The sequence below is a fragment of the Hevea brasiliensis genome, chromosome 6 (genome assembly GCF_030052815.1).
Source record: "Hevea brasiliensis isolate MT/VB/25A 57/8 chromosome 6, ASM3005281v1, whole genome shotgun sequence".
Taxonomy (NCBI): domain Eukaryota; kingdom Viridiplantae; phylum Streptophyta; class Magnoliopsida; order Malpighiales; family Euphorbiaceae; genus Hevea; species Hevea brasiliensis.
In genome coordinates, this window is record NC_079498.1 from 3,232,476 (window position 1) to 3,259,896 (window position 27,421).

General features: G+C 32.3%; 1 protein-coding gene across 4 annotated transcripts; it reads left to right on the top strand.

Moving 5' to 3' along the window:
• Positions 1–17,547: 17,547 nt before the first annotated feature.
• LOC110661896 (uncharacterized) lies at positions 17,548–25,661 on the top strand. 4 transcript variants are annotated; one of them, XM_058148228.1, is made up of 7 exons: positions 17,548–17,816; positions 18,185–18,248; positions 18,369–18,469; positions 18,766–20,464; positions 23,817–24,223; positions 24,308–24,368; positions 24,737–25,661. In XM_058148228.1, exons 4-7 carry the CDS (start codon positions 18,941–18,943, stop codon positions 25,229–25,231), a joined length of 2,487 nt encoding a protein of 828 aa, XP_058004211.1. In that variant the 5' UTR covers positions 17,548–17,816; positions 18,185–18,248; positions 18,369–18,469; positions 18,766–18,940; the 3' UTR covers positions 25,232–25,661. The 4 variants fall into 4 exon arrangements, with proteins under 4 accessions (XP_058004211.1, XP_058004212.1, XP_021676415.2 ...); XM_058148229.1 differs by having other exon boundaries at positions 18,185–18,222; XM_021820723.2 differs by having other exon boundaries at positions 18,185–18,469.
• The last annotated feature ends 1,760 nt before the right edge of the window (positions 25,662–27,421 follow it).

Sequence of the window (27,421 nt, forward strand, 5' to 3'; positions counted from 1 at the left end):
GGTCACGAATGGAGCAAGCGAGATCGGATGCGAATTGTAGGTAGGAAGGTCAGCAGGTGTGTCCTATTTGGAAGACTCAAAGCGTTATGGGATGAAATAAACAACTATGATCGAGATACGGTGCATTATCTATGCAGTGAGATGCAATCTTACCATTGAATTGGAAAGAAAGCGTGAAGGAGAGAGAGTTCATCGATTTTGATGGGCTTGGATGAAGAAGAAGGAAAGCGAGCAGTGCGCTCTAATATTTTGAACAGAACCCTTGCCCAATTTGAATCGTGCCTATGCTATGGTTGTTCGAAGGCGGATGCGAACTATGACACGAACCAAGGAAGAAAGAGGCAATCCTATGAGTTTTGCAATTCGACCGGAAGTCGAAATTCGGGGGATAAAGACAAATCCTCAATTTGTTCTAATTGCAAGAGAGGACATGATCTTGAAAGTTGTTTCGGTGATAGGTTATCGAGAATGGTGGGGTAATAGACCACGTGGAACTTCTTTGGATGAGGAGGTGGTCAAAAGCAGGCAATAGGCGGGGCGTAGCAAGGGAGGAGTTGCTCGTGCCAATGCCACACAAGCAAGCTGGAGTTGATAGTGGGCATGGAATTGTGAGATTCGGATCGAAAGGGTCTTAGTGGATTAAATGAAGAAGCGTTGGGCTGCTTTGGGCATGTTGAATTCTTATCGAGAATGGTGGCAATGAGAGGTGGCCAGTGCGAGAGGATATTTCCTTGGATTATTGACAGGAGCTTCCCATCATATGACAAGAATGTTCGCATTTTTAGTGAATTGCATAACATTGTGCCATGCTCGATCGGGTTACCTAATGGAGAAAAGACCTTGGCGATGAAAGAAGGAGCGTGTTGCTTGGAGAGACTTGAAATTGCAATGAGTCCTTTATGTGCCAAATTTGAATTGCAATCGATCTACGTATCACAACTACTTAATAATTCAAATTTGCTTATTCAACTCACTAACAAAATTTGTGCTATCTGGGACCTCAATTGAGGATCTGATTGGGCGGAGTGAGCAATGCGAGGTTGTACCTTCTCAAGGAGTGACATCGGTACATGTTTGCAAGGTAGCGATGTGGGGTCTTTTGAGCTTTGGCATAAGAGAATGGGTCATCCTTCTTATAAGGTGGTAGAGTTAATTCGAGAAAATTTGGTAGCATAGTTAGGAAAACTAATAAAACTTATGAAGTTTGTTTTAGAGCAAAGCAAACAAGAGAGATTTTCTTTTCTAGTGACAATAAAGCTGATGGTTGTTTTGAATTGATACATTGTGATTTGTGGGGACCTTATAGAGTTCCAACTTCTTGTGGAGTAATTTACTTATTAACAATTGTTGATGATTACTCTCGTGCTATTTAGATATATTTCTTTGAATGGTAAACAAGAAGTAGCTTGTGTTCTTAAGAAATTTGTTGTGATGGTTAAACGCCAATTTGAAAAAAATGTGAAAATTGTCAGAAGTGATAATGGAAGTGAATTTATATGCTTGAAAGAATATTTTGATGAACAAGGGATGTTGCATCGGACTTCACAATGTCTGAACACCTCAACAAAATGGCGAGTGGAAAGAAAACATCGCCATATTCTTAATGTGGCAAGAGCCTTACATTTCCAAACAAATTTACCTATAAATTTTAGGGAGAATGTGTACTTGCAGTAAGTATTTGATTAATAGGACTCCATCTATGTTATTAAATGGTAAAACCTCATATGAGATGCTCCTTGGAAAAGTACCTTCTTACAAACACGTTCGGGTTTTCGGTTGTTTGTGCTATGCGCATAATCTGAATCGGGATAAAGATAAATTTGGTAGTAGAAGTCGTAGGTGTGTTTTTGTTGGGTATCCATTTGAAAAGAAGGGATGGAGATTGTATGATTTGGAAACTAAAGAATACTTTTGTTGTCCCAAAGAAAGTGACCAAGAGGGGGGTGAATTGGACGCTTTAGACAAATTTTCAGTCGTTGCTCAAGACTTAATGAAAAATTGAGGCTTTGCACTTCTATGTATATGTATAACTCTGTTCCTAGGATGTAATTTAAGTAATCAATCAAGTTATGCACAAATACTAGCTCATACACAAAATAATTACTTGATATCAAGTGTATTTTCTCACATATAATTCAGAGTTTGCAATATTAGCTCAATAAAACAAATTCTCAACACATTCAATATATAATCAGAAAATCAAAGTGCTGAAAATTAAAGAGTTAAGGGAAGAAGAGAATCAACCACAATGTTTATAGTGGTTCAGCTCTCTTGGCCTACATCCACTCTTCCCAAAGTCCCACTTTGAGAGTCACTCTACTATTTGATCTTTTCAACAGGCAAGATTCAAAGCCTTTACAATATCAACAAGCTTCCCAGGTGCTTGAGGACCTTTACAACGTCTTTGCTTCCCACAAAAGACCACAAGCTTCACAAGGTGCTTGAAAACCTCCCACAAGCTTCACAAGGTGCTTGAAAACCTCCCACAAGCTTCACAAGGTGCTTGAAAACCTTCCACAAGTGTGTCCTCACACTTACACAACCTTAAATAGGTTTTGGTGTAGAAGAAATCACTCTCAATAACTCTCAAATCTGAATTTAATGCTAGAAGATTGAGAGAAGATTTGCCACTCAAGCTCAAGAGTAATTGAATGAAAGCTTTAAAAACCACAATAAATTCACTATGAATAAGAACACTTTCATTAGTTAGAATTGTAGTAAATGATGCTTTTTATAGGTGCTTTTCATTGCCAAAAACGTCTGCTGGAGAGTGTGTCCAACGGCTCTTTAATTTTCAAAAAACTAGCCGTTATTGCTTAGAAAGTCGTGCAGCAGAGTTGAGTCAGGTCAGGTCATAAAAATAGTTAACTAAAATTTTCACCGGTTAACTAGTTTTGTAAGATAGAGAATTTTAGACATCAAAACTAGTTAACTAATTTTTGCAACGGGTTAATTAATTTCGCTACTGCCTGACTTAAAAATTGAAATTTTGAGTTTTTGAAGAAAGGTTGTAAAAATTATTTTGACCATTCAAAAACCTTAGGAATGATATAAAAACACTTTCTAAACCCTTGAATCTGAAAACAAAATTGATTTTAAGTCTCAAATGGCATAAATTCTCCAATCTTGTACAATGGACCTAAGAACTTAATTTCTATCATATTTCTTCATGGACTTTGATTCGTTTTGTGTTATACAAGATGATAAACTCCTTTTATATCAGCCATGTCAATAGAATAGTCCTTCCATCAGTGTCTTTGCATATCATGACCTATAAAATCACTTCAAATACTTATGCACAAAAGGTTAATGTATATTTCATTAAGTTTTGTTATCATCAAAATCAAGCTCATTTTAGCTTACAGGGCCTACAACTTTGTATCAAGAGACATGGTATGAAACAGAATTTCCATATGCAAATGAGAAAACAATGGGTGATGAACTCATTAAAAATGGAGTTGAGGAGTTGGGTGATGAAGTTGATGGTTTAGAGAACAACTTGGGAAAGGAGCACGATGAAAGTGTAGGTAGAGAAAGTGAGGTGAATCCTGAAATGGAAGAATTGATCCATGAAAGCAGTGAGGAGTGGATAGAGGTGAAGTTGTTGAAGAGCAACTAGGTAGGGGACAAAGGGCCAAGCAACCTAGTGTTCGTTTGAAGGATTATGTGACAAACGCCATCAAAACAAGCCCCTCAGTATGCTCACCTTCCCAATCTGATTTCTCAAATGCGCCTTGCTCTATAGCACATTATGTAGGTTATGATAAATTCTCTGCACAACTTGATATTTTTGGCAACCATTACTACAGGATATGAACCAAGCTCTTATGCGAAGCGATTAAGGATGAATGGTGGAGAGCGACTATGAGAAAAGAAATCTGAGCTTTGGAGGATAATGGTACATGGGCGATTAAAAATCGCCATTTGGGAAAAAAGCAATAGGAAGTAAGTGGGTATACAAAATTAAATACAATTCTGATGGAAGTGTTGAACGATACAAGGCGCGGTTAGTGATATTGGGAAATAATCAAGTTGAAGGCATAGATTATCAGGAGACTTTTGCTCCTACAGCAAAAATGGTTACTGTGTGCACCTTTTTTGCCGTTGCGGCTGCAAAGAATTGGGAACTCTATTAGATGGATGTCCAAAATGCTTTCTTACACGGTGATTTGGAGGAAGAGGTTTACATGAAGATGCCGCCTGGATTTGCTTCTCAATCATTAGGGAAGGTTTGTAAACTCCGGAAATCTCTAAATGGTTTGCGGCAAGCACCTAGATGTTGGTTTGCGAAATTGGTTGCATCTCTGAAAGCTTATGGATTTCAGCAATCATATTTAGATTACTCTTTATTCACTTTTCGAGCTGGGACTGTTCAATTGAATGTGCTTATTTATGTGGATGACCTTATTATCTCCAGCAATGATGTTTTCGCTGTACAAAAATTCAAGAACTATTTGAGTCGTTGCTTTCATATGAAAGACTTGGGGAAGCTGAAATTTTTCTTAGGGATTGAAGTAGCCAGAAACTCGAATGGTATTTTCTTGTGTCAACATAAGTATGCATTGGATGTAATTTCAGAAGTTAGATTACTGGGTTGCAAGCCGGCTAAAACTCCTCTTGAACAAAATCACAAGCTGGCCCTTACCGAGAGTGATGATGTGGATGACCCTGCTCAGTATAGGTGTCTGGTGGGACGGCTTATTTATCTAACAATAACTCAGCCCAAGTTGTCTTATTGTGTGCATATTCTTGCTCATTTCATGCAACAACCAAAGAAAGCTCATTGGGAGGCAGCTGTTAGAGTTGTGCATTATTTGAAAGGAAATTCAGGTCAGGGTATACTACTGCATGCCAATTGTGATATCAAATTGCCTGCTTACTGTGATTCTGATTGGGCTAGCTGTCCTTTGACGAGACGGTCTTTGACCGATTATTTTGTTCTTTTGGGTGAATCCCCTATCTCGTGGAAGACTAAAAAGCAACAGACAGTGTCTCGCTCATCCGCTGAAGCTGAATATCGGTCTATGAGTACTACAACTTGTGAACTTAAATGGTTGAAAGAATTATTGAATTCTCTTGGTGTGGCGCATACTGAACCTATGAATTTGTATTGTGATAGTCAAGCAGCTCTGCATATAGCTGCTAATCCTGTCTATCATGAATGTGCCAAGCATATTGAAGTGGATCATTTTATCCGTGATGAGATATTGAATGGTAACATTGAGCAGTTATGTCGTAGTTCAATGCAACTGCGGATATCTTCACAAAGGCGTTGGGAAAGGATCAGTTTGACTTTCTTCGCAAGTTGGGCATTCGAGATCTCCATGCTCCAACTTGAGGGGGGGTATTGGAAAGGCAGCTGTTAGCTGTCACTTATTTTGTATTTATTTATGGCATTTGTTTAGGAATTTTTGTGTGCACATCTGTTCTTACATTTTGTTGTATGATTCTGATACAATTTTGGTAGTTTAGCTTGATTAGGAATCTATTTATTAGCTGTAATTTTTTATATATATCTTTGATTTCTGGGGCAATAAACATCAGAATTCATATTCCAAAATTTCTTAGTTCTTTTACATTGGCACCAACATGTGTGGTGGATGCGGCGGAGAATGCAAGCCTTCTGGTTTCCTCAAATGCAAAGGCGAAAACAAACCTCTATATAAATGTTCACCACCAGTGACATCCTCCACAAAAGCTATTTTGACTTTAAATGACGGTGAAGGAGGAGCACCATCAGAGTGCGATGAGCAGTACCATGACAACTCAGAGCGTGTGGTGGCGCTTTCCACTGGATCGTATAACGGGGAATCAAGGTGTGGGAAGATGATAAAGATTACTGCTAGTAATGGGAGGAGCACGACGGCTAAGGTGGTGGACGAATGCGACTCTATGCATGGATGTAAGAGTGAGCATGCAGGGCTGCCGCCGTGTGACAACAATATTGTTGACGGGTCCGATGTTGTGTGAGAAGCTTTGGGTTTGAATAAGGACCTAAGTATAGTGGATGTTACATGGTCTATGGCATAATATTAATTAATAGAGGAATTTTCCCTTCTCAATGATAATAAAATTTGTATTTTTCTTATTTAAATTCGTCTTATCTAAAATATTAATAGATAGATCTTACTATATATTTTATATCTTAAATTCATAATAAATCGGTTTAGAATATCTCTGTTTAATATGGAAATAATGATAATGAAAATGAAAACTATTGATATTTAACTATCTGTTATTTCATCATCTGTGTTGAAAATAAATGAAGATATTTGTGATATAAAAAAATAAATTCTAGTGATAAAATTCAAAGATCAAGTCAAGTGAATGTTGAAATTCATGGATGATGGGGCTCTGCGCCCTAATTAATCCATTAATTAATAATTAACTCAAATTCTTATGGTGATTAGTTGGACCTATATATATATATATATATGAGAATAAATAAGATCGCACCGTAATGATAAAAGAAAAAATTTACGTGATTACCGGTTGAGTTTCCATGATTTTCAAGGTTTTAGCTTTTTTTTACTATATATGTCCCATTTAAGCGCCAACTTTTTTTTAATAAGAGTATTGAGGCGAAATTATTTTCCTAAGTGCGTTATATATTTTTAATCATTGAATTAAATTTAATTAGGTAACTTTTGAACAAATATAATGAATTTTCTAATATATAATCTCAAATTAAATGAAATTTTTAACGTTCATACAAATTTTAGATTAATCAATTAAATGTATATTTATTTTTGTTAGACATGTTTAATTTGTTGCTTTACTAATATCTATTTTTATATATTTTTAATTTTAATAATTTTTTTTAATCTTTTGCTATTAGTTATATCATATATTCTAGTATTTAGTGTTTATTTATTTTGACTTTTGAATTGATGAGATTTATGCAATAACTTAATATAATATTTTAATGTGGACTAATATTTAAATAATAGAATTTATATTATGAAGCTATATAATAATTAAAATCATAATTATTTTTTTTTAAATAATGATATATTATATAAGTAGACAAAGCCTGGGCCCATTACAACACAGTATGGCCCAACTAAATGGGGGCAAATCTAGTTCAACCTAACCTAATTCAACATATTGGTCTTTCAATCCAAACCCAAGTTAGGTACCTGAGGCTAAAAACAAACCCTAGACTTCTAGCTTTCGAAAGTGGCGAGAAAGATTAAGATGTGTGTCGGTTAATTATTGGATACATTATGAGTATTAAAAATAGTATTCCTTTAAATACAATAAAAAATTTTTCCTTACTTATATAAAAGTGAGACTCATGTTTATAGAGAGAGAGTGCATGTGCAGAGTGCAATGCGGTGACCAACACCGACCACTCATAACGAAGCCACATTGGATCAAGCGGCGGACAACAGGCAACAGTATGATGGAATCACAACAAGCCATTCACGGTGATTCCAAACACAACATTGCTCGGATGGAGAGCAACCCACAATCGATTAATTAAGCACTTCGTGTACAAAGAATATATTAATTGTTCTATGCCCTAATATATTAAATTGGAAAAACAACAAACCATTGTATTGTTGATCTTAGTGAGATATCATGTGGGAATCTAAGTTAGATTTTTCTTACCTAAATTTAGCCCATCGTAAATTTAACATATAACATATATGATGAGATTTACCAACTAAATATATAGATATTACGTATTTATATATAAAATTTATAATAGATTTAGATAAAAAAAAAATATCAAAACTTAGTATCCAAATAACTAATGAGAATGTGGTTGTTTTTTTTATGCTTACACAGTACGGTTTATGGCCCATCCGGATGAGGTTTGTGACGTTTTATGGACTTTCTTGGTCCATGGGTTCTAAGAGAATAAGAATATAACAAATAAGTTATTTTTGAACTGTAATTTGCATTACGAGGCTCACAAGGGTATACAAAAAATTCACATAAATGAAAAAATTATATATTACTCGAAAGTAATTCAAAATAAAAAAAGAAAACATAGCAAAAGAAATTAGTCTTCCCTAGTAGTAGCATATTAAAATATTTATGGCAACCCTACAAGAAGAATATTTATGGCAACACAATTTGGATAGCCAAATTGAGGTGTGCCTAAATTCGATTAGGCTTCCATTTAAATTTGAAATCAAATTAAAATTAAATTGATTTTAAAATTGAACATGGCAACACCATCTTTCTAAATACATAAATCTCACCTTCTTAAAACTAAATAGAAGCTGATTTTTTATTTAAGAATATTATTTTTTAATGCTCCCAACATATATAACAATTATATATATACACGTGTGTATATATATATATATATATATATATATATATATATATACACACACACGTGTGTGTATTTATATGTATATATGTGATTAAATTGGGCTATCTTAAATATATATGTTTTTATTTGATTAAACTGAATTCTTCCAATGTTAATATGAGTCTTATGTTGAGTTTTTTTTTAAGTTTTGAGAATAATAAAATTTATTATAGATTTTAATAACTTTAAACTTATCTAAATCTTAGTGTTGATTTATTAAAATTGAATTGTAAAATCAAAATTAAAACATTAATAGTTGAATTCCAAGCCTCTTTTAACAATTATAATTAATAGTTTTGATTCAAAACTCAACCAGCTTGATTATTCTTTGAAGAAAAAAGTCTGATTACTTTGAGTTGTAAAGAAAGAAGAAAATAATTGTTTTCTCTCCGAGGCATTTGGCCTCTCTTTGACTATCATTTAGCAGTTTTTTTTGCCCCATTTGGGTAAGGGACCTTCTCCCCTTTTCTAGAAAGTGAGTTGTGTCCTCTCTACATCTGAGTGGGGTTTGTAAGTATAAATAAAGTTGTGTGACAATTTTGGTGGTGGACTCTGTGCTGATCAATGAGGACTTTGATTGGCGTACACTGTTTGAGTTCTGTTGCTTTGGTTGGGATGTCTTGCATACAAGTCTAGTGTTTTCCTTATATCTTATATATCTACGGCTTTGAGAGGGGTTTAGCTTTTATGGGATGTGGTATCTTAGGGGTCTTTCACCGGCTTTGCTGCATATGGCCAACCCTAATGGCTTTAGTTGTTGCCGGTGCTCTACCTCATCACTTTCTGTGAGCTATTCTAAGATCTGCGATGCATGTGGTTTCCAATGACCTTTGTTCATTCTTGTATGTTGTTGACCTAGCTTTTCCTTTTATTTGGGTTTGCTTCTTGGTTTTTGGAGATCCTTTGTTTAGTTTGGAAGGATTGTTATCGATCTCCTCTATTTCCATTGTTGACGGCTTCCTATGCAAGCTCTTTTGGTACTGGTGGTGTTTAGTTTTACTCTAGCTCTTCCTCTATAGGGTTCTGGTTTTGGACCCATAAAAATTATGATTTGTTGTTTTATTATATTGTGAGCCTTCTTTTTTAGGCCTGCTTGTTTCGGAGGCCTAGCTAAGTTTTTGTGTTTTCAACTAGGTGTCTTTGTATTTGGACTTCCTATTAATGAAATCATATACGTGTGTGTGTGTGTTTGTGTCTGTGTATGTATTTTGATGATTAAGGAATGGATGGGCTAGCAAGATTGCAATACATGGCTAACAAAGACCAAGTTGAGTAAATTTTACGAGTATTTGGGAGATACGACTACTTTATATTGATTGGTATCTCTCTAAGCATATTGTCTCATTGAGAATCATCAAAGCAAGTTTGTACCTTACTCTCTTCTAAGGTTTCTCAGGTTGGAGGTTCTTTCATTTATAGAATTGGGTATTCAATGTCAGCTTGACATATGTAAAGATTGCGCAAGTAGAGATTGCGCAAGTAGACAGTCTCAATCACTGATGACTAGGTCAAGTCAAATCAGGTCATCTCTAGAGTCATGATTATTCTGACATTCATAAGCTAATGACAACAAGAGTTAGTTGGTTGATTTAAGATTATGAGTGGCTTATTTGACTGGTTTTCCTTTAGGGGTGATGAATCTTTCGACTCCTTGCGCGGAAGTGTTCCGATCTAAACCCATCAGAGGGAGTACGAATAACTCGGACTCTTAACTTGCCTTTAGGATCATATCCTCCTAAGTTATAATTACTTTTTTCCCAATCAAATATTAGCATTATTTAGTTCCTTTTTCAATTTGGTGGCTTTTCAGTTATTTAACCACAGGGTTTTCTCAACTGAGAGGTTGCAACGCTACCATTGCCCCTCATGATTATGTTGTGATTCTTTTGGCGTTCTGTTAGACAGTCCGACTGATTTCAGTAGGGGGTGATTGAGTTGGCGACTTTTTTAATCCAAGTCTCGATACTAAATTCATCCAATACGACTTCATTATGATATCGACTCCATATTTAGACTTAGATCAGTGAATCCGGCCCCTTATATATTTTTATAGCACGTGAGGAGATCAAGGCTTCCATCATAAGAGATTTGAGTGTTTTTTCTCACAAATATACAAGTACTTTTTGTGCTCGACTCTTAGAATTGTATGTACTTCCTATTGTATGTATAATGCACGTGTCTTTCGTTTGAAGGCCCATCTTGATTATAATATATTATACATATATATAAAAAAGTCTCGTTCGGTGGCTAGGACTCAGTGGCATGTGCGCATGCATGTTCCACTCCACAAATGCCATATCTTAATTCCAAAGGCAATAATATTTGAAGTGATAAGGTCCCAGAAATGAGTGCCCCCCCTTACCCTTTCCTCCACCACCACACATATTGATCATACGAATGAAGCATGCAGCGCCTCCAAGGAGCAAGCAATGTTTTTATTGAACAAGCAGGGCCTGCCCTAGACAATTTCCAAAGGTGGGCATGTTTCAATATTCACTTGCAATGACAGGAAGCATATGATTTCCATTTCCCTTTTTTTTTCTCTATTCTTTTCTGATGTGATACGCTGCAATGATGAGTGATTTCACCAAGTTGTTTGTGGTTGTCCATCACCAATAGCTCACATGTGATGGAGAAGAAGAATATATACATCTGTATGAAAGAGAAATTAGAACATGGATATGGCTATATATTCCTATTCTGTTGTGCTTGGCAGCAGGGGGGCCCTCCCTCTCTTCTATTTTCTCATGCTTTCTTTTCTTTTCATATAGCACATGAATGGTCAATATTTGTTCAGAAAATCACCCTGTCAATTTTCCATCCTCCTTCTAGCTCAAGTACATTACTTATTAACCCTAACCCTTCTCTACCCAAAAATAAATAAAAATAGCATACAACATGCTATGGTGAATTTTCTGTCACTATTCACCTGTCAAATTTAACCCTATCTGTCTTCTCTGGCTGCAACTAGTTATTATTTTTTATTTTTTAATTTAAATAATTTTTTATTCACTAATTAATTTCTAAATTTTAATAATTATATTAATTAATGTAATAAAAATATATTAATTAATCTGTAAAATTTAATTTTGTTAATTAAATATTCACTCCTTTTAAAAATTTACTATTTATAGTTAATATTCAATAAAAATTATTATTTAATTTTTATAAAAACTGTTATTTATAATTAATTTAAATTTTAAATATATTTTCTTAGAATTAAATTATATCTCAACTTGAAAGTTTTCACTCTACAATCTAATTGGAGTGAAAAAATGAGATTTAATTGAAGTGGAGGGCACATGAAAAACACACTAAAATTAAAGTTTAAAGAGTTATAAATAATTATATCTTTTTTTAATCATAATAAAATTTCTCATCTTCTTTATGAAGAACAATGTAAATCTTGTATTTTTTTTAACATGTTTTGAGTTAGAAGGATTGATGGGTTTGACATATAAATAATACTTAAAAAATAAATAATAATTCACACTAATTAATAATAAATTAGATGGATGAATGTATTAATGGAAGAAATTTAATATTAAAAACCAAATAATATAATTATTAAAATTTACAAATTTATTAATATCAGATGTCATTCGCCTTGTAAAAATTAATAATTTACTACCACGTTAAAGAATTTGTTAAAAAAAAAAATAATAGAGGCAGTGGCAAATGTGTTATTTCTTGAGAAAGGAGGTGCGAAAACGTAGAGAAATGAGCTGCATCAAAATGAACTATGGAAGACACAGTCGGAGAGAAGGGCGGAAGCAAAGGCAGAGAGAGAGAGACAGCCTACTGCGTGGCTACTAGGGTTTCTGCAGTGACATAAGATTGTAAGCGGTGACGTCAGGCTGCAATTATTCTTTTTGCAGTGGTTATGATGTATAAATAAATTTATATTTTTCGAAGTGTGCAAAACACATTCAAAAATCTTTTTTAAATAATCAGAATTTTAAAAATAATAAAATAAATTTTTAATTATTTTTTTAATATAACATCTATTCTTATTTTTATTGAGCATTTTCAATATAATATTAAGAAATCGGTAAATTTGATCACGGTTTAATTTTAAATCAAAATAAAATCAGATTGATTTAATTTAAAATAAAAATTAATCAAATTAAATTAATTAAAATTAATTTTAAATTAAATTAAAACTAATAAGTTTAATTTAATTCAATTTTAAATCAAAATTATTTGAACTAAACGGGTCGGTTCCATTACAACTTATCAAATTGTAATGAAAATTATAATTAAATTAAATTAGAATAGAATTAATTTGGAACAGAAACTAGTATTTCTGATTAAATCAACTCTACTTCAATCTTTACCTCAATTTTTTTTCATGTATTGTTATATATTTATTTTTTCTTTCATCTATTTTTACCTATCACTATTTAAAAATTATTTTATTCAAAATTATCAATTATTTTAAAAATATTAAAATATATTAATTATTTTTTTAAATTTTACTATTTATTTTTATAACTTGTTTTTATCACATTATTTTTTTAATTAAATAAAATAATTATGAATAATTTTATTATAATTTAATTGATTTAATTATTTTTTAATTATTATTATAAAATTAAAATCGATAGAAATAATATTACAGAATAATAAAATCTGACATGGGTTTCAATGAGGATTATTAACGATAATCACTTTCAAATTGTCCAATATTCTCTATTAAAATAACAAATAATACAACTTAATATTTTCTTACAATTTAATTTTATTTCCCAGTGTTATTCCCAATGCTATGTAACTTTGCTGTACGAATCTTTGCTTCGTTAAGCGGAAAAACAGGAGTAGAGAGTGATAGGATAAGGTAACTACAATATATATATATATACAACATATGTATATATATATATATATATATATATATATATAGTGATAACGATGTACGGTATCATATTATAAAAATAAAATTTAAAATATTCAATAATTCACCGAATAAATAATAATAATAATAATTTTACATTTTTTTAATAGTGTGTAATATAATATAATTAATTATGTAATATAATTAAAATTATAATATAATATATTTATCATTATATTATTTTATTTAGACATAAAATAAAAATATATATAATAAAATATGATGATAATTTTTATTTTAATATTTAATTTATTTATAATATTAATAATAAATAATAATGATTATTGTGATTGATAAAATGATAATTATAATTGAGTAATTATAATAATAGTGATAATGATGATAATGACAAAATGAAATAGTTATAGTGATAGTAGCAACGTGATCAAGTGATAGTGACAGCGATAATAATAATAGGATAATGATAATAGTAGTGTTCGTGATGATAATAATCATAATCGTAATAGTAATAGTAATAGCAGTGGTGATCATGTTATGAAAGTGATAATAGTAATAATAAATAAATAAAAAATTAAAATAAATAATTATAAATTACATGTAATAATTATTATATTATTTTAAATATAATTATTATTTCATTACGTTAAATTTTTTATATTATCAAACAATATAATAAATATGTAATATAATTTTGATTGTATCTTGTTAAACACAGCCTAAAGTATTTATATTGAATATATATTTAGATAATTTTTTCTTTCTCTATTAATTTTTATGATTGAGTTAAGTTCACGCTATTATGTTTAGTGTTGTTATCAATTTTTGTTTTAATATTTAATCATTTACGTGTGTGCGATCTTTTAAATTTGATGTCTAAATATTTATAAAAATTTAAATAATTCATTTTTGATCTAATTTTTAGATTAAATTACATTCAAATTATTTTTTCTAATAACATAAATAGTCTAAAATAACATTTAATATAATATATAATGAAATGAAAAATAAAAATTATGAATGAAATTCGGAATTGATGTTGGCATATGCCTGCTGGTTGCCATCCTAGAGCACACACAGAACATAATCACTAGAATGGTCTCTCTATATTACACGCATGTTTTCCTTTTGATGGTGCCCCAACTTAGAACCGATCATCTGATAATATATTCTCAAATCAAAGAATCCGTGGACCACGTGGGTCACCCAGCCACCTGCAAAAGAGTGAGTGACAGCCCTTTCAGAAACTTGCAGTGCCCTATATTTATCACCCCATCCTTTTGATTGGACGGTTTTCAGATTACGTACCCTACCAATATTTTTTTATTTTATCTCCACCTTCGGATCCCAATCCAACGGCTTTCATTACCTCTTTGATACCGCCAAAGGAATCATATCTTTTGTCTTAACATTCTACAGAACAAGATTACACATGGATCCGACGGTCCAGATTTTTTTGGTTCTTGGGCTGAACAGAGGAAGAAATAATAGTGGCAGCAGGGGAGACTAAAACTGAGAGTGCGAGTGTCCGTACTGCGAGTGACCGGCTTTTTATCGGTAATCGGTAACAAACATCTGTGTCCAAGCAAAAGATCTGGCGGACGACATTTAAAGCGGGACAGAGGAGCCCCAGGCGGAGAACCGGCAGGTGACGTAATATCCAGTTGCCCGTACGTGTGTTTACCTACGTTTCCCACTTCCAGTGGGAGTCTTGTCTACTCACTTGTCTCTCGCTGCAGCCTGCAACGAGGGTGAAGACTGAGGCTAGACTGTAGTCTGTAGGAAGGGGCCTGCCTTTGTATGTACTTGTAATGCATGGGAATTAAGATAAAGATGCATGGTTATAAATCTGAACTGAACCGATTGGTTAAATTTTTAATATAAAAAATTAAATTTAAAATTTTATAAAAAATTAAAAATTAATTAAATTAATTTATTATTATATATTTATTTTTAATATATTTATTTTTAATATATATTTAATATTTTATAAATTTTATAAAAATTATATATTTATAGAAATTTTTATATATTATATTATTTGAATATTTTTATGTATAATATAAAAATATTATTAAAATTTATTAAATATGACTTAATAAATATTAAATTTTTATTTTAAATAATTAAATTTAATTAATTATATTTATTTATATTAATAAGTACTATATTTAATTAATTTATACTTAATTAATTTTAATGACTTACTAGTTAAATTATTAACCTACTAATTGAGTCATTGATTTATTCATTCAGTATTTTTACCGAGTCAATCATTGAATCGGATTTAATAACACCATAAAGACGAGCATTTTTAAATTAATGATAGGTTGATGTCCAAAATTTTATTAAAAAAATTTCAGGCCACTCTAATCTTAATTTATGTAAAATGAAGTTAAAATATTCATAAAATTTTATGTAAATTTTAATCGTATTGATATGATAATTTATCAACTAGATTAAGAGAGTATTTTAATTTTATTTTTACATAATTGAGATATGTCATGAGCATTTATTTTTAAAATTTAGAGTCTTATGAGATTTTTTTAAATTAAATTTAGGAATAAATTTATGTATTCAATTTTATTATTAATAATAATAATTAAAAATTATCGCAGTATATAATTAATGGGAGGGTTGCCCTAAAAATTTATATGTAATGGAATTTTATTGAAAATATTTTTGTAAAATACAATCATTCCTTTTGTTTTAAGTGTTTTGATCATGTTATGGAATTAATCATGCTTTTCAAGTTTTTTAACAATTAATTTTAATAAAAATTTAAATTTAAAATCTCATATAATTATGAAAATAATTAAAAAATGAAAAATGTGTTAGGATGGATTAGTCATGTAATTTGAAATGATTATTATAAACTCAAACCTCATGAATAGTTAGGTGAAGAAATGATAAAAAGTGAATGTACATAACACATTTACTTGTGTACTAATAATTACTTTCAAAGGATGAAATGATTATTAATTCACCATATAATTAAATAAAAATTACATATAGGCTCATTTGAAATTATTAATAAAATTAAAAGTAAGAAAAAATTATTATTTAGATTTTATTTTAATAAAATTAATTATTCGAGCTATATGTTATGAAAAATATATTATTTAATCTCTATATTTTATTTTTTATTAAACTATTTAATTACTCTATTAAAACTTTTGTTATTCATATTATTCAAATTAATATTTAAGTCATTTATTTTAAGAAATTAATTAGTTGGTGTATTTTAAAAAAATAATACTATTTAATTTCTTTATTTTAGTAAAAGTAAGTTGGTATATGTACTTTAAAAAATAAAGTATTATGAAAAATATACTCTTGGATAATTTTTTTTTTTGCTATGTATAGATTAAATCTAAATATATATATATATATATATATATATATATTAAATTTTTAGATATTATTTTTGTATTTTCTTTACTAAAAAATAATTTCACTTAATTACTTAGATATTTAAGAAAATTGATCTTTTTGGTGTAAATAACTTGTATAATTTTTATCAATAAATAAAAACAAATAGAAAGGGTGTGAGTGTAGAGGAGAAAAAATATAAATAGAGAGAAATAAGAGATGATAAGAGAGAAATAAAATAGAGAAAATTATGGTAGTTTAGGTATAAAAAATAATTATAAAACTAAATAATTAATAAAATCAAATTAAAATAACTAATTCATATGTTTTTCCTAAATATGAGGACTAATTAACTAATTTCATTAAAATAGAAAAAATAAATAATAATTTAGTCAGCATTGACTAATAAAAAAAATTAACATAAAGACGAACTAATTTAATAAAAATAAAATATAATGACTACATAATATATTTTTTAAAATATATAAATCACATAATTAATTTTATTAAAATATAAAAATAATCCAAATTTATAACAACATTAATTTTTTTTATTAATAATTATCTCATGAATTAGTTTAGTAATTAAAAAACATATTATTTAACTGATAAATTAAAATTAGAATCGCTACTCATCAATCTCCTTATTCAAGAAAAAAAATTACTGATATATTTTATAATTTAAATTAAACTTTAATCATATATATATTAATAAAAAAATAAAATTATTAGTGTAACTTCAAAATTCTCACATTATTATAGACAGTAACACATGCTATCAAGGGAGCAAAATTGACAAAAAAAAATTATTAACAAATAAATTAAATGGGATATAAAATCATTATCTAGATATTGACTTAGAAATGGCATTTTCGTAATTAAGAGAAGTATTTCGGGTTTTTTAACGCCATGCCATTTACAAAAAAAGGGGAGAAATTTGGACCGAAGGGTCCCAAAGGGGAGACAAGATTCAACTCTCGAGAGTGACAATTCTTCTCGCCGTTACACGTAACGGACCAAACCCACGTACGTTCAAGTGTCTGCTTGAGAAAGGTTAAGCGCGCTTTAACCGTTAAAGCTAACGGAATTGTCGAAAGCCTTTACAATTATTGTCCTCCAGCTCTCTCGTGTCTGTTTTCAAGTTGAAAAAAAAAAGAGCTTTCACCGAAACTTCACCGGAACCTCCCGGCGAATTTTACCCGTCTCGGGTCTATTGGGTCGATTTCAAGATTTGGGTCCAACTAACAATAGATTTCTTTAAAGGTAATTAATTTGTCCTGAGTTTCAAGTTGTTTTTCCTTGGGTTGCCTCTCTTTGAAGATATACATACTACGAAGATTCGCTATCTAAAGCTTCAAATTTTATTTCATCGACTGTTTATTTACTTATTTATTTTTAAATTTTCGTTAAGTTTTCAATCTTGGGTTTTTCTTGAATATTTTAAATGTTTTCTTTTTGTTTTATTTATTTATAATAATAATAATTATTTTTTTGAAGTTTCTTTTAAGTACAAAACCAAACCTAGCTCAGAGTTAAACTAGCCAGAGAGCTGTATTTAAGATTTGTTTCTGCTTCACGAATTGGATCTGTAACTTAAAGTCTGAATTCTTGATATTTTATGGTGATAACAGGAGGTTTCATGGTGGATTCTTACGAGCTAGGGTTAACAGTACGTGAAGTATAATTGCAGTACAGGTGTTATATTATATATATGCAGGAAAAGAGTTATCGGTTATGGTGACAGTGCTATGTTTTTAACCTTTCTTTTTGTTTGGCGAATGCTTGACTTGGTTCATATACATCTGTACCAAGCAGTGGAAGATTTTTGCACGCTCTTTTGCTTTGGTGGGTGAAGCCGCCAGAGAGTTTAATCGACAAAAGCCAACAATTTTTTTAGTATATCTCAGACAAGGCAAGTTCTTTTTCTCTCTTTCTGCGAGGGGTGAAGCTGTTTTCCAGTAGTTTTTTTGCTTCTAGATTTTTATTGTTTCTGTTTCGTCCTTCAAGATTCGTGTCTTCTCTAACTGTTCTCTCATTCTTTCATGATTGTGTTTTGTTCTTTATACTGGCTTCGTTACTGCTTCTATTTGTGTGTGTGTGTGTGTGTGTGTGTGTGTGTGCGTGTGTGTGATGTTTTAGATAGAGTTAGAGCTATGTATAATATATGGAGTAGAGCTTGATCATTTTTTACTTGTATGAACTTTTCAGGAAGCTAATGAAATGTCAGGACCAACTTGGATTCTTTCTCTCTCAATTTCTTGAACTTCTAGCGAGTTAAACCTCCGAAAGGGCTTGAGTTGTCTGATGAGATTATTTGGGAGATTCCAGTCAGGATAATAGTTGAATTCCAAGAGTATAGCTTAACAGGTGGTGGTGCCTTGTGTTAGATGGACATTAGCAGTTTCAGGCCGGGTGAATCACATGTGGCACAACAAAGCAGGAGAGATAAGCTGAGAGTTCAAGCGAGTTCAACTTCAGTTCCGCATTTAGATGACTTCCCTAACAATTTGGAACAGTTGTCGGTCCATTCTGGGCTAAACCCAGAGCTTGTTCAGGTTCGAAATGTTAGGAAAGCCAATGTGCTTTATGACCCTACTACTACTGCTACTACTATGTTTTCCTCTGAAATGCTCAATTTTGCATCTAGTTCTAATAGTATTTTACCAGCTCAAAGGGATGCAATGATTGATCAAGAACTAGTCGCAGTACAAACGCGTAGGCCTATCCCGGGGATTTCCCCATTAGCCGATACGTCTCATCCAATTTCTTCCAACTTTAATACTTCACCTCAAACCAGTGCCAGTGACCCACAAGAGTATAGCAACTGGAGAAGCAATGATTCACAACAGAGTTATGACTGGATGGTGAATTATGCAAGTGGATCAGTAGGTAGGGAAAACAATCATAAACCTATTTTTGTTGGGGATGTCTTGTCAAATAATGCAAGGGTAACCAATATTTCAACACCTACACGGTCTTTGAAGCCTAACTATAATGGATATCAAACTGTTCAATCTTCCTTAGCCAACCCCTCCAGTGATATTCCTGCTCATGATAACCAAAAGCTCAATAGGGAGATGCAATTGTCTTCCAATGTGCATCCACTCTACCGGAATACACTGGTTGATGTTGTTACTCCATCTGCTTCCATTGGAGGGAATGAAAGGATTTTCCTTCCAGAATATGGGAATCAATCCAGTGCTTTATATTTTGATAATGCCAATAGTTGGATGAATAGGCCTGTTGACAATTGCCATCTATGGAGTAGTGAATTGGGTGGTCTTATTGCAAGGAAGAATGACCAAGAGTTGAGGACTCTTGCAAGTGATCCCAATACTCAGGTTCTATCTCTGTCTCTTTCATCAAATCCGCCATCTAGAGGTAATGTAACTCAGTTTGGAGATGGATATGAATCTGAAAATTTGCAATCAAAGTCTAATGTTCTCAAAGAACCTCATCAAGATTCAAAATTTTTCAAGTCAAATTATTTGTGTCCAATGCCAAAGCCGGCAGCAATTATCAGTAGAGGTAGTGGAAAATCGCTTAATGATTCAGTGGGTGCGTCTAATTATAATGTTCTTCGAAATGCTGGTCCTCTTGGGCCTTTTACTGGATATGCAACAATTCTAACGAGTTCTAAATTCTTAAAGCCAGCGCAACTGCTGTTAAATGAGTTCTGTAGTGCATCAGGTTCAAAACTTACAAAAGCTGGTGAGGAGGGTCGGAGGATATCTGAAGCTGATGCAGAGGCTGGGGCTAAAGGCAATAACAATAGTTCCAGTGTCTCATCAACAACATTCTATGGATCCAATGAAGCAAGTGGTGATGTTGCAGGTGCAAGAAGTTCTTGCGAATCCTACAGGCCGGAGTACCAGCAAAAGAAGGCAAAGCTCCTATATTTGCAGGAGGAGGTTGGTTATATCTGCTTGATATCTTCTTTTGGGGATCACTGTGTGCCTGTCTGCTTCTTTTTGCTAGTACTTACATGATATTTGTTTCTTCATTTGTCTTATACCCTTTTGCTTTTATGGTAAAAGAAAGGTGATGATATTATCAAAAAATTGATGCTTATTTGTTGGAATCTCTCTGGCATAACTTTATTGAGAACTTCTGCTTTAAATGATGATTTGCTACTTTAAATTTAATATCATCCAAGTGTTGACTTGGTATATATTACAATTCTCGCATGCAATGTAGTATTACTTCCTTTGGAATAAATCAGTTATAGGAAAAGAATTTAATTGAATTCTCACACAATCATGTTTGGGATTTATTTCTTTTAGAATCATTTTTTTAAGTTGAAAGGAATTCATTTTTTTTTAAATATTGGAATGTACCGAAAAAAAAAAAAAAAATCAATTGAATTAAATTTTTATAAAATTCTAATTTTCAGGGGAATATTTATTAGGTGTATTCAGAATTTGCTTATGGAGACTAAATGAAGTATTTTAAAACTTTGAAAAGGTACACACATGCACACGGTATGTGCTTGTATTGCCTGATAAATTATATGTTGTTGCATCAAAATCCAAATATTTAAGAATTTTTAATGTTAAAACTTTAATTCTAATCTTTGTAAGTAAAATGGAGATGGAAGGTAGGCATGAATCTGTACCCCAAAAGTGTATACTCTCTTTATCTGAATTGGCTTCATGATTAAGTTTGTATATAAAATGGAGATGGAAGGCTGGCATGAATCTGTACTAGAAAAGTGTGCACTCTTATCTGAATAGGTTTCATGACTAAGGGATCTTTGCATTTAGAGAACACGAACAATGAAGCACAAGTATATGGGAGTGGGAAATAGAGGAAGAGAATAGTAGGGTAGGATTAGAGAAGGTCTAATTCAGTGCCAAATGCCGTTGTCCATTGTCATGTCTAGAGGATTTTGTCATGAATTAATGAGTAACATACATCAAAATCATATGCTTGTCATAAGCTAGCAAAAAGTGTTCACTCAGATGTAGTTGATAAAAATTACATATACATTTTCTTGCATTCTATGGGATTCTTATCTTGTGAATTTGATCCAAGTATCTGTGCCATTTTGTGGATTTGAAAGATTTCATACTCTTGCGTATCAGCTTTGATGTTGGATTTCAAGCATAGTAGAACAAAGTTTTTTTTATGGGTTGCACATGGATTACGGGTCCTACCTTTGTCGTCATGTAGCTAACATTTTATGAAGGTCTCAATTCTATTTTAGGCTCTTTAACTTTCATCTTTTCCACTCCTAAAATTTTCAAATTAGGCTGACCTCAGGATTGGTAGCTATGTCTCAATGCATTGCCTACTAGATGAGTGGATTTAATCGTTTGAAAGTAAATTGATGGTCAATATTGTAGTCACATAATCAAATCACGACCGCACCTTGCTACCCGGAGGTGGGCCTAAGGCATATATAATTTAGAGAATGTACAAATTGTGATGTTTTTATTCTATGTTCTGCTTGAATATTTTCCTAACCTTTACTTCTCATTTAAACATTTCCAGTGTAAAGAAATTGAAGAAGTACAGATTTGATTTTATAATTCATAGGAAGAACAAATATCTTATCGTAGTGTTCTTTTTTTATTTATTTTTTTTTTACATCTCATCTAGTGAAATTGTGACACATTTCTGAGGATTTAATCCAATATCGTTTAGAGTGGAGAATGCGAATTTATATAGTCGACCTCAAATTTTTGGGATAAAGGCTTAGTTGAGTCGAGTATCTAGTGAAATTGTGAATCACTTGAAATGCATGTTGGAAAATAGTCTCTGGTTTTTCGTGCCTTCAGTAATAGACATGCATATTCTGCTGGACAATTTTCTCCATTGATGAGGCAATCTTATAACTTTCTTCTTGCTGATTATTGAGTTGATTTTTATTGCTTGAATTTTTAGCTGGGTTATTTGGTACCGCTAGCATACTTGATACTTGAGAAGAGCTCCTTTGATGCTCTTGTAGGAATTTCAGTCTCCACGTCCTCTCTTTTTTTTTTAAATTTTTTTTTCATAAGCAAAATCGAAAAAGAAAAGAAATTACCATATGGTATCTTTATGTTAGTGCATGGAAGAGTCATTTCTGCAATTGTTTAAGTTATAAATTAGATCAGAACACGTGTAATTAGTCTCTTGTGACACAATTTTTTTTTGGAAGTTTGTGTTTTTTGTTTGGCCTCGGCTGATTTAAATTGGATTAGACAATTTGTATGCTTAACTGTTTGGAATTTCCTTCCTGAAGATGCTTAACCGTATGGTTTCATTTCTTGAACGCAACAACTGCATTAGCACATACTTGATCACAGGCATACATAATGGGGAGAGAGGAGAGGAAGGGAGGGGGGGGGGGGGGGGTGTTGGGGGTTGTGGCGGGGAGGAACTAACTATGGGGGTTGGGGGGGAATAAGATTATTGCATTTCTTCAAATGTCTTGAATTACGTACAATGTGATGATGAATTCAAATGTATTGAGGACTTGGGCTGCATGCTTTATGCAGAGTGTATGTGTTGCACCTTTGTTTTATCAATATGATTTTCTTTTGCTGATACCACTAAAAGAAAAGCCGAAAAAGAAATGTGAATTTAAGTCATTTAGACGCTACTCCTGCTTGATAATAAAATTTCCAAGAATATCAAACTTCTCTAGGTTGAAGGTTGCATAGTTTTGTCTAGGTTAAACTATACATATTTTCATAAAGGGATCCATGTTGTAGTAGAAAAGTCTCCATGATTCCTGCTTGTTAATAGGTGCAATGATGAATTGGTTAAAATTATAATTTAAAGACATTGATGTCCCACTTTTCCATTTAAGATCATTTATCTCCCCGCGCGCGCCCCGCCCCCCCCCCCCATGTAGAAAGTCATGCTATTGATTAATGACATCTTAATTAACAGTGCACTCCACTTACTTTCATAATCTATAAAGTTTGTCCCTATAATAACACCATTATTGCTGTGAAAAGAACAGGCTGTTTGTACCATATAGAGCAAGCATCATCTCAACTTGCCTAAATATGTTACGTTGGTTTTCCCAACGGGTGAGGTTTGGTGCTTGCATAGTGGAATTGCTGTTTGTACCAATCTCTTTCATTAAAAGATGTTCATATTTATTCTTCTCATTATCATTGCAAGAGACCATCTCCCTAATATTAAATTATGCCCATCATGGTTTGTGCCCGTGGGATTGTCTAGAATAAATTCTTTATTATTGCTGTTGTTTTGTTCTTCTTTTGATGAGAAGGCATATTTGGTGAGTCTATTGTGTTTTGTTGTTGAAAGGTGTGCAGAAGGTATAAGCAATACCACCAGCAGATGCAGATGGTGGCTTCATCCTTTGAATCAGTTGCAGGCCTCAGTGCTGCTACCCCTTACCTTTCTTTGGCTCTCAAGACAATATCAAGGAATTTTAGGTCCCTAAAACATGCTATATCAGATCAGCTCAAGCATGTAACAAGGTCCCTAGGGGAAGATTTGTTGTCCCCAAATACAGGTGCTAGCAGTAGCAAAGGTGATATGAGTACATCAAGGCTGAGATTCATGGATCAAGGCTTTCAGAGGAACAAATCTGGTGGGGCTAATGTGGGCTTATTTGAACCCCAACAACACGTCTGGAGGCCCCAAAGGGGTCTACCAGAACGTTCAGTGGCGATTCTTAGAGCTTGGCTGTTTGAGCATTTTCTTCATCCGTGAGTCCCACCTTCCTTCAATTCCCTCACCTCTCCCTCTTCTGTTCTGTGTATAATTCAATTTCTCAACATTTCCTCCTTTAGGTACCCCACGGACACGGATAAGCACATGTTGGCCACTCAAACTGGGCTATCTCGAAACCAGGCTAGTCAGCTACTTTTATATTTCTTTCATCATTATGTACCCTGCGGTGATTTAAATGATTGAACTAAGCTATTAGAATGGTCATTCTCACACTGATTTGCTTTGAGCCCTGCGGGTGGGCCAAACTTACTACTTTTCTCTTCCCCAGCATGAGTTTTCTTTATTCATAGATGTTTAAAATTTCTTGCTTTTTAAGAGCTTGAATTTGATGTGATGTACACGGTATAGCTTCTCGTCAAGTAGTGTACGTAGATGCTAGTGCATGCTGTTAATTTGGCAGTGACATGGAAATGCTAGGGAAATAGAACACCCTAGATGATAATTTATCAATTTTTTGGTGGTTTTAATAAAATAAATGATTAATGTAGGTCTCAAACTGGTTTATAAATGCCCGGGTACGGGTTTGGAAACCTATGGTTGAAGATATGCACATGCTTGAAACCAAAGGTTGGGCAGAAAATCGAACTTGTGTGAATAACCTTGAAGGAAAATGTCCTGAGGGTACTAGCCAGCCAAGTCACGAGCAACCCCCAAATAATACAGGTCCAAGCTCCATACTTAATAAGCAATTGGAGGGTACAGGCTCCTCGGCGGGCAGCGGAGAAAAACTGGATGCAGGGCAGTGGAGTCAGGAGAAACGAACAAGAATGGAGGTTCATGGGAACACTAGCATGGATGGATCAGTGATGAATTTTCTGCCATACCAGAGAACTGGAATTGACATTGGAGGCCTAGGAGCCGTTTCACTTACACTTGGGTTAAGGCACGGTGTAGAAAATGCTCAGCAGCAGCAATTGCAGCAACATGAGGATCAACTTAGGCGGCAATTTGGAGGTCAGATGATTCATGATTTTGTGGGTTGATTTATGTTATGAATCTTTCTTTGGATGGAAGTGAATAATTAAGGAGAGGGAGAAGAAAATGCTCCTTTTCACCAATGTTATCTTTGCATTGGCTAGGAAAAATGCATTTGCAATACTTGGATTATCTTTGTCTTGAAGCTTTGATTTGTTATTGTATATATGCTTCCTATCGGTAGCAGATCTTTTTTTCCATGAAACAAAGGGCCTGAACTGCCTATAAACACCATAAGCAACCCCACCAAGAAGACAAGGAAAGGATGATTCAGGCTAGGGGGAGCTTGAAATGGTTTTTAATAATGTGGGAAAGGTATTGTTATTAGGTTTTGTGCAAAATTAGGTGACATATAGCCGATCTAATTAAAATACCAAAACCAGTGTAAACGTTTTCAGTTTGATGTTATAATCCAAAATTCATTTCTGATTTGATGCCTATGGGTGTTTTCTGCTTCTGCTTCCTGCAAAGGTTGGCTAACTGCAACAAACGTTTCTTTTTAGGTTTGAGCTTTTTTAAATTTATGATTATTCGGATTGGAATAGAGGTATTGAATTTATGTTGCATGATATTAGGGGTAACGTTCTGATTATTGAATTTATGCATGAGAGATCACAACCTTCTCTCTAAGAATTAATGCTTTAATATATATAAATATATAAAGTTTGCTTGATACTGCTGTTGAGGGATACTTTTTCAAAATATTTTTAAATTAATTTAAAATTAAAATTAGTATGATTTAATCATAAAAGTTTGAAAGTATTAAAACGATTTTTGTGAAAAAAGTTTTTTGCAATATTTTTGTGAAGCTTGATGGAGAAATATAGATATGTGAGTAAAGATTTACATATGATCTTTATCGATTTGGAAAAGGTTTATGATACGTGGATAAGAGTTGTGGAGATGAAAATGTTAGGTGGATGGGTGGGTATACTAGACTAGATAAAATCCGTAACGAGAGTATTAGAGAAAAGGTAAGAGTAGTATCAATTGAGAATAAATTGAGAGAAGGGAGATTGGGGTGGTTTGGTCATGTGAATCGTAGACATACAGAAATTTCAGTTAAACAAGTAAAGCACATTAGGGTAAAGGATAAAAAGAAAAGAAGGAGTAGGCCTAAACTGACTTGGAGAAGAGTAGTACAATATGACTTAAAATTATTACATAGTTTTGATAATTTAATCCAAAATCGTGTAGAATGTAGAAAGAGAATTCATGTAACTGACTCTAAATTTTTGGGATAAAAATTTAGTTGAGTTTTTTTCAATATTTTTCTTAAAAGTGTTTTTTTATTGAGTACTTCAATATCAAATTGTTATATATTGTGTCGGTAAATAAATTTATTATTATTATTATTTTTTTTTATAAAAAATTTGTTAGGTAAATAAAATGACTAATTATTGGATAAAGTTAGATTAGACTAGAAAAAAATCTTATACTTTATTAATTTCTATAATCATATAATGTTTCTTTAAACTTTCATAATTTTTAATTTTTACATTTAATTATATCCTGCCGTTAATTAATACTGTTAAAAATTAAATGAATTGCCCTGCTGTTAAAAGTTGATGGAAATCAGTGCCAGGATTGCAGCCCAGGCTTAAGCATGGTTAAAAGTAAAATTCAATCTATGATAATTAGTTGGTTTTTTTATTTATTTGGTCTTATTTAAAATTTAAATTGGGAATTTACATAATTTTAAAATTGATTTTAATATTGTTGAATTAAAATTTATTAATAATTAATTAAGAAATTTATCGAGAACTTCTGAAAAAAGAAATTTATTCTGAAAAAAATTTTCTCCAAATATATATTCAAATAGTACTTGCATGAACATTTAAATCAAAGTTTCAAACTTACAAAAACAACTAGAAATGGCCCATAGCCATATAATAATAATAATATGCCAGGGTAGCTACTGTATTTTGCATTAATTTAGCAAAGATTAGGAGGCATGTTTGGCTAACAAGCATATATTGTGAGAAATCGGAGTGTCCCAAACTGGAATTTTTTCTGTGAAATCATTTATAAATGTTTATGGGGATGTGAAGAAATTTGTTGAGATGACCTTAAAAAAATTGGTGTTGGTGGAAATGAAACCATTGACACCTGGTCAGAATGAAGAATAAGATTAAGAAAAATTAGTAGAAGGGCCAGCTTCTCACAACAGTATGAAGAAGGGGCTGAGGAATTAAGTG